We start from the raw sequence: 14,680 nt of genomic DNA, 5'->3' as shown, positions 1-14,680 counted from the left end.
ATATATATATATAAATAGATATATATTAAAATATATTTTTTTTCATGATAAACTTAATAGGTCAATTTAGTTTACAACATAACAGAAGAGAACAAAATCAATGAATGGATCCTCATATTGTGATGATGCTTAGTCCAGTATGTATGTACCGCTCAAATACGTCAAAATATTGTTAAGTATCTCAAGTACTATTATCATATGTAATCACCTAAAAGAGTACTTACTTCATCCTGTTCAGGTGCAGCTCCAGATCCAGAGTCAAAGCCATTTGGGGAGGCTGGTTCTGTCCATCCAGACAGCTCCGGTGAGAGGAGATAAAGGAGAGGTAGGGCGGGGGGGTGAGAGGGGGCCGCACAAGCAGGACCAGTCAAACTCCTCACCCTTAACACCTCCATTACATCCTTCCCTGCCTGTCTGGAAAAATGCCACCACTGCTGCCTGATGGGAACACATGTGGTGGTCAACTAATCTGTTTAAATACTTCAAAGCCTCCAAGTATTGAGACAAGTGGGGAAAAAAAGTAGAGTTCAAAAGTATTTGGGAGGAAATTAAAAGCGTCCAGACAAAAACTTAAGTTTGGCCAAAAGAATTGGGTCAAGTGGACAAAGTACTACTATGGTGAACTGAAAAAGTCAGTGGGACACATACAGATGTTAGTAATTGGGAAAACTGTGGCGTTGGGACATCTACGTAGTGAAAAGAAGAAATTGTTCAGTTAGAATAAAAATATCGGGACAACTGCAGGAAGTCAAAAGTGATTTTTAATCAGATCGAGTGACCCGCAATGTGATAACATTGAAATGATGACATTTAGTGCCGGTCTATAGGAAATAAAAAGTCAACCGGTATCACGACAACATGTTTTGTCCAGATGGCTCCTCGCTGTGAATAAGCTACTTGGATAACAATGTGCAACATGAACAAATTCCTGCATGAGGCTAATAAAAAGTGAATTAGCTCCCATGGCTGGGCACCGCATGTGGCAATTATTCATGCTCTCAATAAGTTCACCCAGCAGGTATCCATACTATATTGAAATCAAGTATTCCGGTGAATGCAGCAGGCAAGCTCTTAATCTACTTTACTTTCCTAATGCGGAGGAAATCATCGACGAATTGTGTAAAAAGGTTGAATAAAGATATTCAAAAAAGAAAACGGTTTCAGAATTTGGCCTTGAGACATTTTACGAATAAAACATAATGTCCGTGTACCAGGTATACGGTAAAGCTCAGTGAGAACAGTCTTTTTTTTAGTCTTTAAATTCAAATTAGATTTCACCTTTTTTGAGCATAACATGACATCCAGAGGAATGAAAGAATGACTTCAAGAGTTGGAAAGATCGGGTCCAGAGCTCGGACATTTCCCCAAGTGAAAATTGGCCTTGACAACATGACAAATTTGCATATAGTACCTTTGCAAGGAAGATTGTTCTAAATTGAGCTATGCCATATTAGGAGACTCCCATACCAAAAGACTGAGTACTTTTTCTCTATATTACCTGCATTCAGTTATACTGTATTATACAGTGCTTCACTTCTCTTATATTTGTACAACAGATGAAAATGTTGAAATGAGTTCAAACATTGCCATGGTGTTAATTATTTGACATAATATATTCAAAAATTAAAAAAAAAACAGTCACACTAATAATAATAGCCATCATCATCATCTTCATCATAAGAGGAAGAAGAAGAACAAGAAGTAGAAGAAAAAGAATAATTCACAATTTTGAATTGACTTATCCTGGTAGATTTTTTTTTACATAAACACCTGTGATCCAAAAGATGCATCTATTGGTGCTCAGTCACACATTTCTCCAAATGATGATTATTATTTCTTTTTTAAACATCCTACCAGAAGGAAGACGGCACTGCCTTCATAGTGAGTTGACAATATGTTTTACGTATTGATCGCCTTAAATCAAACTGGCAGCAGCAGTTAAAGTAGCAAGTGAGTGGGTGGAGCCTGTAGAATGAGCCAATCGGCTGCTACTACTGCTTTCCCAATGACAACTTCTTCTCCCACTCGTCCTCCACCAGTTTGTAGAGCTCCATGGTGGCCCGTGCATCTTCTACCGACGAGTGTCCGCCATACCCCGTCTGAAGGCGCAAGGATCGGTCGCCGTGATGAGTCATTTGTTTTTTAAAAAAATCACTTCATTGATTTCGTGAGATTCTGACCTGGATGTCGCGATTGAAAATGGCCTTGGTGAGCCTCTTGAGTGAAGCGCACACCTTCTCCTCAAAGCCAGCCCGCCGGTTGAGCAGCGGAATGCGCGACGTGTCCCGCGTCAAGGCGGCCGGGTGTGAGTACTGCAGGACTTGGAAGTCGTTGTGGACAGCGTGGCCAATCACTATCTTGCCCGCCAGAAGCTTCAGGATCTGTCGAGTGGGATCGAGGAACGTGTTAAAACACTAAAAACATGACATGACTATTATAAGGGTGCATATTGTTTACGTGAAGGAAATGCCAATTGAATATAAACCCCGTAGGGCTCTGAGGTGTGCAAAATCTGGTCAATTACAAAACATGATGTTTTCTTTTTCCTTTGGGTAAGACGTTCGACACACAACAACTGAGACGGCAAGAGGAAGTTAAAAGTGAAAGAAAATCTAGAGTTGGGATAAAAGTACTAGTATAACTAAACACAACTAAGCACAAAACATTTGGGACACCAACAGGATGTTAAAAGTGAACAAAATGTGGAGGTTGGTCAAAAGTATTAGGACACTAACATTCAATCATTGAGGAAATGATGTATCGGTCACCTCCTTTCTGGCCTGGAAGTAGGGTGTGGCTTTCCTGAGGTCCTTGGCGCGAATGCCACTCCATCGCGTGCGGTAGTCGGTGACAGGAACCGAGGGCTTAACGAACTTGTCATACACCACGTCGCCCTCATAGGACACGATGCTGCAACGTCCTAGCTGGCTGACGCTTCCTTTGGGACCTGTGCCCACCATCTCGCAGTCCATGGCAAGGTACTTGCAGGGTATGCCGGATGGTTGGCACTTGGTGACCGAAATTGGTTTCAAGTTTTGTTTTGATGCTTTGGTGTGGGAGTTCATGGCAGTGAAAGGCTGCTGCTGGTGTGACGAAGGCTCGTTGGAGCTCCCTGCATGAAGTAGAACCTGGTTTGATGTGGTGGGATGAGAGGATGGACGTTGTGTGGACATGATTCTTTGTTCTGATGTCTTTGTAAACTTCTTCCTTTTCCGTTTCTTGAATTTAAGCGCTACATTGTGTTGTTCCGTCTTGTTTTGATGCATCCTGTTTTTTATCTTTGCTCCGGATGAAGAAGAGTCGCCAGAAAAGCACACATTGAACATGATGTCAGACATCTTGACAGCTATTTGGTCAGCTCACTTACACTCCAGCTGAAAATATCTGAGAGGATATGAGCTGTAACAAAAAGAAGTGTAAAACATTTATTTGAGGTTTCACACACCCAATCCTCCCATACAAATATTAGCTTAGTAAATTTATTGAAGGAACTACATTTGAGTCAGTTGAGGCTTCATTTAGATAAAATAGTGCAATGCCACCAAGAAAAACTGTTGAAGAGGTGTAGTGCTTTTCCATCGTCTGGTGGAGTCACATGTTCTGTTGGAAGTGATTTGAGGAGTTTTCATTTTGATAAAAGTAGTGCTTTGCCACCATCGTGTGTCATTTATAGGCGATTATGTACCATTTGTGTGGGTGTCATAACTGGCCCAGGAGTTTATGAGGCAGAGTGAAGGCAGGCTCACTCCGTGCCCCTAAAATGAGTCAATTTCACCAGGGTAAGAAATACAATGTTGTAAAAATATATTTAATTCCTGAGACCCAGAAGTGTTTTACATTTCCTTTTCCAACTTTTCTAATTTAAAGTTTGAAAATCGTCAAATGATTACCCCTTGTAAGTATTGTTATCATTGTCAACACTGCGATTTTGACGTCAATGTAAGCATGGCGATGCTAGCTAATGCTAACGGGCGTACTACTACTCTCATTTACGGAATATCAATCGTCACACGTGGCACATACATAACATCTGACAACAGCCTATAACATGTTTTGGACATTAATGAAATATCAACTTCGACTGTGTTTTAAGAAAAGAAGAAAAAACAGACCTGTAGCATATTGTGGAAACCGGCGTTTTGAACAAATGACAAATATCTACTACCGGGTTGTGCTGCCTTCAGGGAAAACCATTTGTCAAGCACTACACCTTTATGCAAACATAATTACCATTTGACAAACTCCAGTGATGTCATTTAATTACCAATACATTGTAGGAACGTAATCTATCCAATCGTAACGTATGTCCTGTTTGTATTTGCTCTATCTTTTGTTGTGCCTTTAAAGGGTAAAACCTCTCAAATTTACCCGAGGGCATTGAACGCGCCAGTGTTCATTTGGAAAGTTAGCTTGGCAGCTAGAGACTAAAATCATCAACTCCGCGTGATTGTCGTCACCGTGACTGGATAAACAACGTTATATCATTCAAAGATGTCTACGAATACTTAACGAGACGCGTGGGTTCACGCACTCGATATTTTAACTCGCGTGTAATCCAAGAATGGCTCGTGTGTGTGGTTAGCTTTTCGCTTGCTTCGGATTTGCATGTTCGAGTGAAGCGACATCATCACGACAAAATGTGGGACAGTTCAAACCTAAGTCTTTCCGCACATGAACAGAAAGAGCTCGCCAAAAGAATCACTTCATTTTTATCACAGTATACATACTTGTCCGAGTCATATATCATTGTGAGTAAGATTTGTCTGATATAATGTAACTCTTCAAAGCTCTCCTTTATCTCCTCTCACCGGCTTCTTCATATTGTGTTTATTAAAGGAGTTCTTCACTGAAGATTTGTGGCACAAATTGCCTGTCAGCTGGCAGTCTGTTCTGCAGCATTTGTCCTATTATCAAATAGCAGAGTTGCTGCTAGATGCGGGACATGGACACAGGAGGTACACCCATACTGTATACGTCATACAAAAAGACGCTTTAGTAGACTCTAACCTCACTGTCTTGGCTGAGATTTTCTCAAAAACAAACAAGGACTGTAACGCACAAGGTGTGAGCAAATCCCAGCCCTTCTTAGCAACTTATCTCAATACAGTATTACTCCTATTTGTATTGGTATTATGACACACTGATCACACTCTACTTGAAATCAATCAATTTTCTGTGGCGCGTTCTGTGTAATGCACCTGCCGTTTATGGCTCCTGTTACCATATAGGCCAGGCTTGGAGCTAGATTTCTTGACCTTTACGACCCTTGTAAAGACAGTTTTTCAATAAAAGCAACTAGCCGCAAATCAAATCAGGATTTGTATATTCTTTGAATGCATGATTTAGTTTGCATAAACACAACAAAACAAACATGAAATTGTTGTTATTCTTGTCATCTGGTTCGATCCACGTCTTCTTCAGGTATTCGAGCGTGTGGCCTCTGTCCCTCTTTGCTTTCCGGGCCACTGCTCACTCCCTTGCCTTTCCCAGAAGTTTCAGGCGGTCACAAACCCGCCCGGACGCTCAGGCCAAACCCGAAGAGTTTCAGGAGAACCAGAATCAGAGTTCGTTGCTGGCACACGCCTTCCGCAAGCACGTCAAGCCCAAGAAGCAACACGAGATCCGCAAGCTGGGCACGGTACTCAAGAACTGTCATTGATTGTAAGCAGGATGTCAATCGTGATTAAAAAGTGCTTCATTCATATTATTTTCTTGCATTTCAGTTGGTTAAGAAACTTTGTGAACAGACTGAGTGCAACCGAGTCGTGGATGTTGGTTCTGGACAGGTAATGTGACATCATAAAATGAATACTGTATTTACCGCCACCGTTAAAGCAACATTCTTCCTCTCTTCGGCAACAGGGTCACCTGACTCGGTTTCTGTCGTTCGGGCTTGGCTTGTCAGTGACGGCCATCGAGGCCGACCCTGCCCTTGTTGCCATGGCAACTAAGTTTGATGGACAGCTGCTGTGTGCCTTGGACAAAGAGCGGCGGAAAAAAAAGGTAATTTAAATCAAAAATGAAATAAATTGTCAAATCTTAGGATTCAATTCGCTACGAATTAGCATTTAGACTTCTCATCAAGTAACCTGGCATCTCAAATGCTCTGTCCTTCTTTGTTCTAATTAGAAGTTTGCCACTGAGCCGTCATCATCACAGGCGTGTCCTCGCCACGTGGCAGGTTGGGTGGACCCAAAGGCATCCTGGGAGGTCTTCATGCAGCAGCTGGGCATAGACCCCGCTGATGCCGAAGATTCCTTTGCTCCTTGTAAAAAGAGACTCTGGTCCCCTGAGCACACTGCAGATGCAGCAGTCCTCGAGGGAGACGTCCAGCGAGACATGGTCCTCACTAGTCTGCATGCGTGTGGGGACCTCAGCCCCACTCTCCTCCGCCATTTCGTCAAATGTCCTCACATACGCGCCATCACGTCTGTGTCGTGCTGCTACATGAAGCTCACCACCAAAGAACAACCCGCCCCTCCAGGCGTGCTCAGACCCCCCAATACGTCAAAGTTAGACCCCGAACCCCGTGTCCGGGATTTCGGGTACCCGATGAGCATGCACGTGCGAGGGCTGCCGGGACACCAGCTGTCCTACAAGGCGCGGGAGGGGGCCTGTCACGCCATGGAGGACTACGTGGTGAGGCTGCGCGAGGAAAGCGCGCTGCTGAGGACGCATTGCTACCGCGCCGCACTGGAGGTCGTCATCACGAACAGCAGGCCCGATCTGCGCAGGGCAGGAATACAGACGCTGAAGAAAGCCCACTTGTTGACCTTCAATGAGTGAGTCGACCAAGTATCTGCAAACATTTGGTACACCCCCAACATCCATCTGAACAACTTATCCTCACGAGGGTCGCGGGCGTGCTGGAGCCTATCCCATCAATATGACACACAAAGAAATGTTTATTTAATTATCCATCCAGATGGAACCTATCCCAGCTGTCTTCGGGCAGTACTGGTTGCCAGCCATTCGCAGGGCACACATAGACAAACAACCATTCATGCTCACAGTCACACCGAGGGACAATTTAGAGTGTTCCATTACCCTACCATGCATGTTTTTGGAATGTGGGAGGAAACCAGAGTACCGGGAGAAAACCCACGCAGGGACAGGGAGAATACGCAAACTCCACACAGGAAGGCCGGGACCTATAATCGAACCGTGCACCTCTTCACTATGAGGCGGATGTGCTAACCAGTGTACACCATGCCACCCTGAATTTATTTCAAAATTTAATGAAAATGACTGACTGTATTATACAGCACAATCTTTTAAATTAACACCAATGTTAATTTGATTGAAATAAAGATCTTAAATATAATTAAAATAGTGAGGGGGGAAAAAAAAACATAAAAATCCCCTAATGTTTTTCCACCATGTTGCGTGTCAGGTATGCCCACTTAGGTCTGGCCCGGGTGGGCCTGCCCCCTTCCCTGCTTTTGGACAAGGGACGCTTGGACGCAATGCTAGCACAGCAGGGCCGGGTGGTGGTTTTCTTCAGCCTGGCGCTGTTGCTGGCTCCCGTGGTGGAGACGCTGGTGCTGTTGGACCGCATCATCTACCTGCAGGAGAACGGTGAGCCGCAGCCGCCTAAACGGGTCTGTCGACAATCAAGTTCCGACTAATGGTTCTGTCTCCGCAGGATTGCACAGTCAGTTGGTTCCTCTTTTCGACCCAAATTTTTCTCCGAGGAATTTTGTGCTGGTGGCTCAGAAGACTCCAGAATAAAAGTCTTCAAAAGGACTGTACGGGATGAGGACTTCGAGCTAATAGCCTCACTTTTTGGAGGTTTTTAAACAACATAATACTGTGGGGTGTGGACTTTTTTTTTTTTTTTTTAATCTTGCAATGGATGTAAATAAATCACACAGACAGAAAACTTGGCGATGTGATTCATTACAAAGCTTCATCACTGACCTAAAACAGAATAGACCAACGGATTTTATTTGAATGGTAAAACTAGACAGACTTCATGTAGTGTCGAGCTTAAGCATGGCTGCTGTCGTCCAACCAAGAAAAAAAAAAACGAGTTTGGGGTTGTGAATCTGTCATGGTTTGTTTTGCGTTCATTGGTGAAAACCCCCACCTCCCCCCAACCACGACCACCTTTAGCACCCCCAATACAAACACAGGCGCGCGATGCTAAGTCGATGTTGCAAGCAGGTTGAAGTCCACCAACAGAGTAGCTGTGTTCTAGTGTTGAACAACATTTGAGTTGACTTTATATTTCTCAAGCTGGCCATCAGAGACGACAACCATGTTGCATTTGTTCCTAGTGACGTTGGTTCTCCTGCCGTCTCTATGCAGGACGTTCGGCGCCAAGGACGATCATCTCAGCTGCCGGCCGCTGACCGCCTCTTTCTGCCGAAACGTGGGCTACAGCACCAGCCGGTACCCGGCCGGTGTGCAGGGCTTTAGCGTACAGCAATTGAGTCAGATCGTGGAGTCGGGCTGCTCACCGAACGCCGCCGTTCTCCTGTGCCGCGTGGCCTTCCCAGAATGCTCGGAAGACGACGCCCGCGTGAAGCCATGCAGGGCCTTGTGCCAGAAGGTGAAGAGCGAGTGCGATGCCACCCTCAAAGCCAAACGGCTGGCCTGGCCCAGCAAGCTGCAGTGTGATGCTTTGCCTGAATCCAACTGTGTGCAGGTTAGTCACCAATATTGTCAAGTTACTTTAGTTACAGTTGTCACATTTAATTGCTTTTAGATGTGTTACGTAGGCCACGTGCACAGATCCACTACTGTGCAGTAAATGACTCGAGTAATTTAGAGCCTTGGTGATGCTTTCACGATTCTGCATTTTGTTTAAGATTTCATAAAATAATCCACCGAGGAAATTTGACTTGTGTGTCATGTTATGTCCACCCAATTTTATTTTGTGTGGTGAAACTGGTGTGGCTGACTCACTTTTTGTAACTTTTCCCAGGACCACGATGTAACTTTTTTTTTTTTTGGGTGGCGGGTCGGGTCAGAATTACAAAATTATTTGCAACTCCAACTGAAACTCTTTTGGATGAATTCCCTCGTAAGCGTTTGTCAAAAGTACAAGCTCTGAATTTCACCGAGAGTTTTTCAAGTGACCTGTTGTGATCGATGTCTCCACCCAATTTCACGCCATGAATAAAGCTGGTGACGGGTTAAAAAAAAAAAAATAGACAAGTCCACCCTCTCTGACCTCGATTTGTGACACTAGTTTTTTTCCCCTAAATTTCACCAAGAGTGCTATTGCCTCAATTTAAAAGTGGTCAACAATCCAAACGATTTTTGTACGCTTTCAGACTCAACAACAACCATCGTCCTCTCCTGCTGATCCAGCCAGAGCATGTCAGACCATCACAGTTCCTTTGTGCAAAGACCTCCGGTACAGCCAGACGATCATGCCCAACGCTTTGGGCCATGCCACGCAGGATGAAGCAGGCCTGGAGGTGCACCAGTTCTTCCATCTGGTCAAGATCCAGTGCTCGCCACAGCTCAAGCCGTTCCTGTGCTCCGTCTACGTTCCCGAGTGCAGGGCGGGAAATCCTTGGTCTCCGTGCAGAACTCAGTGCGAGCAGGCCCGCGCCGGATGCGAGTCCACGATGAACAAGTTTGGCTTCAGCTGGCCGGAAAGTCTGAATTGTGAAAATTTTTCGACGTATTCCTGTGAGCAGGTAAGGAGAAACAGAGTGGTTGGGTCGCAGCTGAACTGCCTTTCATCGACTCAACAAGTCGAAGTTTAAAGTTGCACGACTTCATTGTGTTAGCATGATTCGCCTCTATATTGCGACTATTATAACTAAATTAAAGAGTGTATTTTTTATGGTCTCTCGATACTGTATGGGTGGATCTGGACCGCATCCTTGCAGTAAATGAGTTTTCACTGTACTGACGAATGAGCTGTTTATTCGTCACTGTCAGTTGACATAACAAAAACAGAATTGAACATTGAATATTTAAACACCAAAAATGTTCATTTCACCAGGCCATGTTTTTTTTTTCATCTAAGGAAAGTCTGCTAGCGTAATGCTAATATTTAATTTGAAACACCATAACTGGGCTAACGGGAATTAGCATAGGTTTTCCGTTAATTATATACCTACAAACCTGCTGTATTAATAAACTTGGAGCAACAACACATACAAACATAGCATAAAACAACGGCAGGCATAGACAACCTGTTCCCAATAAAATGGCCATATGAATATCTCCATGCAGGACCCTGACACCAATCCTGAGACGACGACGACAGGAACGTGCGAGAGCATCAGGGAGCCTCTGTGCAAAGATCTCCCGTACACAGAGACCGTCATGCCCAATATTCTGGGTCACAAGACACAGGAGGACGTCAGCGTGCAGGTCAACGCTTACTACACCTTGGTCAACTTGGGATGCTCACCCCACCTCAAGACCTTCCTGTGCTCCGTCCTGACCCCGGAATGCAAGTCGGGAAAAGCCCGGTTACCTTGCAGGACCTTGTGCGAGCTGGTCCGCTCCAGCTGCGAGCCACTGCTTAGAGAATTTGGCTACGTTTGGCCCGATTCGCTCAAATGCGATGCTTTCACCACTGCGTCATGCCAGCACGTAAGAAACAGAAGTTTGGCTTTTTCTTTTTTTTTGAAGCAGCTAAACAAGGATTTTGTTTCTGAAAACGTTCTATATGCTTGAAGAAAATTGCTGAAAAAGTCTGGAAACTATGTTGCACTGAATTGCGGAGATGCGGCGTTTCGGTTTTCTTGATTTTTGGGGCGGCATGGCACACTGTTCTCTGCGGTGTGTCAAATTTAGGAGACAAGCTTTAAATGAACGGTAACATATACAACACAAGACATGAATGATATATTTTGTACGTTCTTTGCAGTTTGGCGTGGGTGAGGGGGGCAGTATTTGCGAGCCCCTCACCATCCCCATGTGTCAAGGCCTGTCCTACAACCAGACCCTGACTCCCAACCAGCTGGGCCACGCCAGCCAGCGCGACGCCGCCGCCAAGATGTCCTTCTTCCACTCTATCGCGCAGGCCACCTGCTCGGCCGACATCCGCCCCTTCCTGTGCGCCGCTTACGCCCCACGGTGCTCGTACGGCCAGGTCCGCCGCCCCTGCCGCAGCTTCTGCCAGAAGGCCCGCGACAGCTGCGAATCGCGCTTGGGACGGTACGGAGTCTCCTGGCCCCAAGAGCTGCACTGTGACGCCTTCCCGCTACATGCCTGTGTCAGCGTATGTATATGTGTTATTATGTTTTATACAGTGGTACCCAGACTTATGTGTGCCCCAGCTTTTACGAGTTAATGCTAACACATAAAGAGAAACGCCAACGATGGGTTCGTTAAACTGTCAGTGATATTGCTCTCGTTATAAACCTTTAACCAACTTACATTTTTTATACAATGCACTCCAAAAGTATTGGAACGGCTGCCGTTCAATTCCTTTATGTGTTTTATTTCGAAATGTGGGTTTGAGATCAAATTATTTCATTTATCTGAAACTTGGATTTGGATCTGAAATCCAAATGAATGGACTTTACCGTTCCAATACTTTTGGACGTGACCGTATGTGTTATACTGCCCTCTTGTGGCAAAGACACCTAATGCATAATTTCCATTGAACTCAAACACGAAATCTTGATGCAAAAACTCTTAATTCCTTACATTATATTGAATGACGGTATTACTATTACGGTCTAATATCTGTCAATATTATCGATTATTAATCACCCATTGTTGAATTTCTCCTTTCGGCACCATGAGTACAGTAAATACATTTTTAAAATTACACTGTAAGAACTAATGTGGGCTGATTACACAATACTCCAAATAATATAGCACCAATTTATGTGAATGATATGATTCCTAATCGTTTTCTTCTCTCTCTTTCGCAGGATGACAACAGGTCAGAGGTAAACACAAACACACGTCAAATACACACTCGCAGGCAAAATATTTGGTACACACAGTTGTGACAAAAGTATTGGAACACATAGGGAACAAATGTGGTGATCGGGCAAAAGTTACAGGACATCTACAGAAAGTTAAAAGCAAAAATCTAAGGAGTTTGGACAAAAGTCTTAGAACACCAAAATTGAAGGAATGAGGAGTTTGGACAAAAGTAATAGCACACCTACAGAACAATTAACTGTGTTCTTCAAAATTAATGGGACATTTCGAGTGCATCATATTTCTCATCGATTTCTAGCACACCTACAGAACAATTAACTGTGTTCTTCAACATTAATGGGACATTTCGAGTGCATCGTATTTCTCATCGATTTGTGTGTGACCACAACAGATGTTGAATGCCGAGGGCGTGGCGGCCAGGCTGCAGGCTGGGGGCCACTCGGTTCGCGGAAAATGTCAGTTCAGATTTTCTACTTTAACATTGCTTTCTTTTTACACTCATTGTGGTGTTTATCTTCCCAAACATAGCGCTGACCCTCAGGACTGCGCGCTTGCTCGTGACGCTGGCAGATGTATCCTTCTCAAATGTGTGTGTCTGGATGTGTGTGTGTAATCCTTTAAGTGTGTGGTCGTGCGTTTGTGGTCATGTGTGTCTAAGTGTGCGTGTTGACTTTCCTGAACCGAGCATCTCAGGCAGACAAATCTGGTGATCTGGACGTCGCGGAGTTCTTCCAGCTGGACCACTATGTGGCAGCCGCCAGACGGGACTACCTGGACAGCTACGAGAAGAGGCAGCCACCTTCTTTCACTCAAGCGAACATGAACGAGGCCCTAACCGTGCGGGGTAATGCTTTTTCTTTAGATATGCACAAACCAATGATTCATTAGTTACAAATCAGTTTTTCATCATGTTGCCTTTCGGTAAATAAATAAACAAATCAAATGTACAGCATATTAGAAATACATTCATCTGGATTTACTCTAAAATTTTAATAGAAATTGATATACATTTAGAAATGCATTGATTTGAAATACATCATATTTGTACTTTTGAAAAAGAAAATGTGAAATATACCAATGCATTTATCTGAATGATAAAATGCCAATGTTTCTGTGAAATATAAAAAACAAATCTTAATATTGAAATGTTTATTTAAATGTAAATGTATTCCACTTCTGTTTGTGTTGAAGTAGAAAATGTTTTTAAAAAAACAGTACATTTAGACGTGTATTTGTTTCCTTTGAAAAATATTTAAGAAAGTAAAAATAATGTTATTCTCTTAATTTAATAAAATAATTTAGGTCGAGTAAATAAATGTATTATTTCAGTACATTAATTTAGAATTTAATGTACCGGTATGTGAATTGTATGTTTAAATTTTCAATTTTAAAAATACTTTTTTAAAAAATCTGTTCTTTTGCTGTGTTGTCACTTTCAGGGACACAAGGCAGTTGTTTAAACCTTTTTTAAAAAAATGTCCAGTTTCAATTTTAAAAATACTTTTTTAAAAAATCTGTTATTTTGCTGTGTTGTCACTTTCAGGGACACAAGGAAGTTGTTTAAACCTTTTTTAAAAAAAATGTCCACTACAACTATACATTTTTGAAAGTTTGCAGCAACAACTTACACCGCTTAGTTTTAAACAAGAGAAGCTCAAGTAGTGACCCCTGTGAGACACCAAGTTAAACAATGGAGTACCCTGTTTCTGCCTTGAAGGGTTCGAGTTGGATAAGGACAGCTTAAGGACGCTGTGGTTGGAGTACAACACCCAAGGGTCACTAGACTACGACAACTTCATTGCTTTGCTGACGCGAATGCAAATCCTGAAAGGTAACATAGTGACTTCTTATACTTGGAAAGAATTCAACATAAACTGACACAAGTTCAATGTTTACGTCACAAAATTAGGCGTCTGCCACACAATTCTGAACACAGGAAAACCCCTGGTTAACATTTTATTTGTCTTTTTATGCGATTGCAGAAACATGCATACACAAGATATAACTAGGGATTAATCACATTTATTGCTAAACTTTAATACACTTTTACAATTATATATTGGATGTACATTTTTAATATTCCAACAGGTCGTTTCCAAACGCACCTCCTCAGTTTGCCATGTGACTGCCAAGTGGCCAGCTTCTCTTTCAAGCAGGTGGGTTTACTCTCATAAGACACTTCATTAGGTACACAAGCCAATGATCCTTTCCAAAGATCGTCTTCACGTGATGTGTCCACTTTTGACGTTAGCTTCCAATGTTACCATTAACGTTAGCGCTCGGGGAGACCAAAGTTAGCTCCGAATGATCCTTTCCAAAGATCGTCTTCACGTGATGTGCCCACTTTTGACGTTAGCTTCCAATGTTACCGTGAACGTTAGCGCTCGGGGAGACCAAGTTAGCTCCAATGTTAGCTTTCAATATTGGCTTCGAATGAAATCTTCCAACAGATTCCAAAGTTGGCTTCCAATGTTATGTATGTTTCCAGTTTTAGATTCCAAGGTTGGCTTCAAATTCGATTCCAACACTCCAACATTACAATTAACTACAGCTTCAAATATTATTTTCCTAGATTCGTTTCCAGTGTTGCCTATGACATTAAATCCTCAAATTAGCTTCCAATGTTAACTTCCAGAGATAGCATCCAAAATGATTTCAAATAATAGCTTCCAATGTTAGCTTCTTAAGTTAGCTTCTATCGCTACTTATCGCTAAAACTTTAAGACCAATGTTAGCTCTCGTAGTTACCCCTAACGTTAGCTTAAATATTAATTGACCTTCCTGTTTTATATGTGGACTTTGTGAGACG

At 43.0% G+C, this 14,680-nt stretch overlaps 4 protein-coding genes across 8 annotated transcripts in view; 2 read left to right on the top strand and 2 right to left on the bottom strand.

Moving 5' to 3' along the window:
• bcan (brevican) overlaps window positions 1-338 on the bottom strand; it is a 9,195-nt gene extending 8,857 nt beyond the window's left edge. Inside the window, exon 1 of the mRNA XM_019863884.1 lies at window positions 225-338. Coding sequence (XP_019719443.1) covers window positions 225-268 — 44 coding nt within the window. The 5' untranslated portion in view covers window positions 269-338. The remainder of the gene's footprint in view (window positions 1-224) is intronic.
• A 420-nt stretch (window positions 339-758) lies between these two features.
• isg20l2 (interferon stimulated exonuclease gene 20-like 2) lies at window positions 759-4,197 on the bottom strand. 4 transcript variants are annotated; one of them, XR_002167487.1, is made up of 5 exons: window positions 4,113-4,197; window positions 2,769-3,374; window positions 2,181-2,381; window positions 1,937-2,099; window positions 759-1,099 (listed from the first exon to the last, which is right to left on the bottom strand). XR_002167487.1 is itself a non-coding variant. In XM_019863885.1 (3 exons), the coding sequence occupies exons 1-3, from the start codon at window positions 3,336-3,338 to the stop codon at window positions 1,992-1,994; spliced, it is 879 nt and encodes a 292-aa protein (XP_019719444.1). In that variant the 5' UTR covers window positions 3,339-3,569; the 3' UTR covers window positions 1,842-1,991. The 4 variants fall into 4 exon arrangements, 1 of the variants encoding a protein (XP_019719444.1); XR_002167486.1 differs by having other exon boundaries at window positions 2,769-3,399; window positions 4,113-4,191; XR_002167485.1 differs by lacking the exon at window positions 4,113-4,197 and having other exon boundaries at window positions 2,769-3,569.
• A 172-nt stretch (window positions 4,198-4,369) lies between these two features.
• On the top strand, window positions 4,370-7,856 carry mettl25b (methyltransferase like 25B). 2 transcript variants are annotated; one of them, XM_019863870.1, is made up of 8 exons: window positions 4,370-4,748; window positions 4,837-4,955; window positions 5,491-5,638; window positions 5,724-5,786; window positions 5,863-6,003; window positions 6,130-6,782; window positions 7,394-7,578; window positions 7,646-7,856. In XM_019863870.1, the coding sequence occupies exons 1-8, from the start codon at window positions 4,638-4,640 to the stop codon at window positions 7,729-7,731; spliced, it is 1,506 nt and encodes a 501-aa protein (XP_019719429.1). In that variant the 5' UTR covers window positions 4,370-4,637; the 3' UTR covers window positions 7,732-7,856. The 2 variants fall into 2 exon arrangements, with proteins under 2 accessions (XP_019719429.1, XP_019719428.1); XM_019863869.1 differs by having other exon boundaries at window positions 4,371-4,748; window positions 5,422-5,638.
• A 106-nt stretch (window positions 7,857-7,962) lies between these two features.
• Window positions 7,963-14,169, top strand: LOC109512258 (atrial natriuretic peptide-converting enzyme-like). The gene is made up of 10 exons (XM_019863866.1): window positions 7,963-8,650; window positions 9,282-9,653; window positions 10,198-10,563; window positions 10,841-11,194; window positions 11,856-11,873; window positions 12,263-12,326; window positions 12,400-12,443; window positions 12,565-12,715; window positions 13,589-13,702; window positions 13,960-14,169. The coding sequence occupies exons 1-10, from the start codon at window positions 8,261-8,263 to the stop codon at window positions 14,043-14,045; spliced, it is 1,959 nt and encodes a 652-aa protein (XP_019719425.1). The 5' UTR covers window positions 7,963-8,260; the 3' UTR covers window positions 14,046-14,169.
• The last annotated feature ends 511 nt before the right edge of the window (window positions 14,170-14,680 follow it).

This window comes from Hippocampus comes, unplaced genomic scaffold, assembly GCF_001891065.2.
Source record: "Hippocampus comes isolate QL1 unplaced genomic scaffold, H_comes_QL1_v1.1 scaffold249, whole genome shotgun sequence".
Taxonomy (NCBI): Eukaryota; Metazoa; Chordata; class Actinopteri; order Syngnathiformes; family Syngnathidae; genus Hippocampus; species Hippocampus comes.
The sequence above is the reverse complement of the archived record's forward strand: the minus strand, read 5'-3'. Positions and strand labels throughout refer to the sequence as shown.

Bases quoted from the DNA above. Each gene is read 5' to 3' on its own strand.
- isg20l2 (XM_019863885.1), bottom strand. From the start codon at position 3,338: ATGTCTGACATCATGTTCAATGTGTGCTTTTCTGGCGACTCTTCTTCA. The intron at 2,382-2,768 runs GTGACCGATACA...CCCACTCGACAG, and splicing joins ACTTCCAGGCCAGAAAGGAG to ATCCTGAAGCTTCTGGCGGG. The intron at 2,100-2,180 runs GTCAGAATCTCA...TTGCGCCTTCAG, and splicing joins TTTTCAATCGCGACATCCAG to ACGGGGTATGGCGGACACTC.
- mettl25b (XM_019863869.1), top strand. From the start codon at position 4,638: ATGTGGGACAGTTCAAACCTAAGTCTTTCCGCACATGAACAGAAAGAG. The intron at 5,787-5,862 runs GTAATGTGACAT...CTTCGGCAACAG, and splicing joins TGGATGTTGGTTCTGGACAG to GGTCACCTGACTCGGTTTCT. The intron at 6,783-7,393 runs GTGAGTCGACCA...GTTGCGTGTCAG, and splicing joins CACTTGTTGACCTTCAATGA to GTATGCCCACTTAGGTCTGG.
- LOC109512258 (XM_019863866.1), top strand. From the start codon at position 8,261: ATGTTGCATTTGTTCCTAGTGACGTTGGTTCTCCTGCCGTCTCTATGC. The intron at 10,564-10,840 runs GTAAGAAACAGA...CGTTCTTTGCAG, and splicing joins CCACTGCGTCATGCCAGCAC to TTTGGCGTGGGTGAGGGGGG. The intron at 12,327-12,399 runs GTCAGTTCAGAT...TCCCAAACATAG, and splicing joins CCACTCGGTTCGCGGAAAAT to CGCTGACCCTCAGGACTGCG.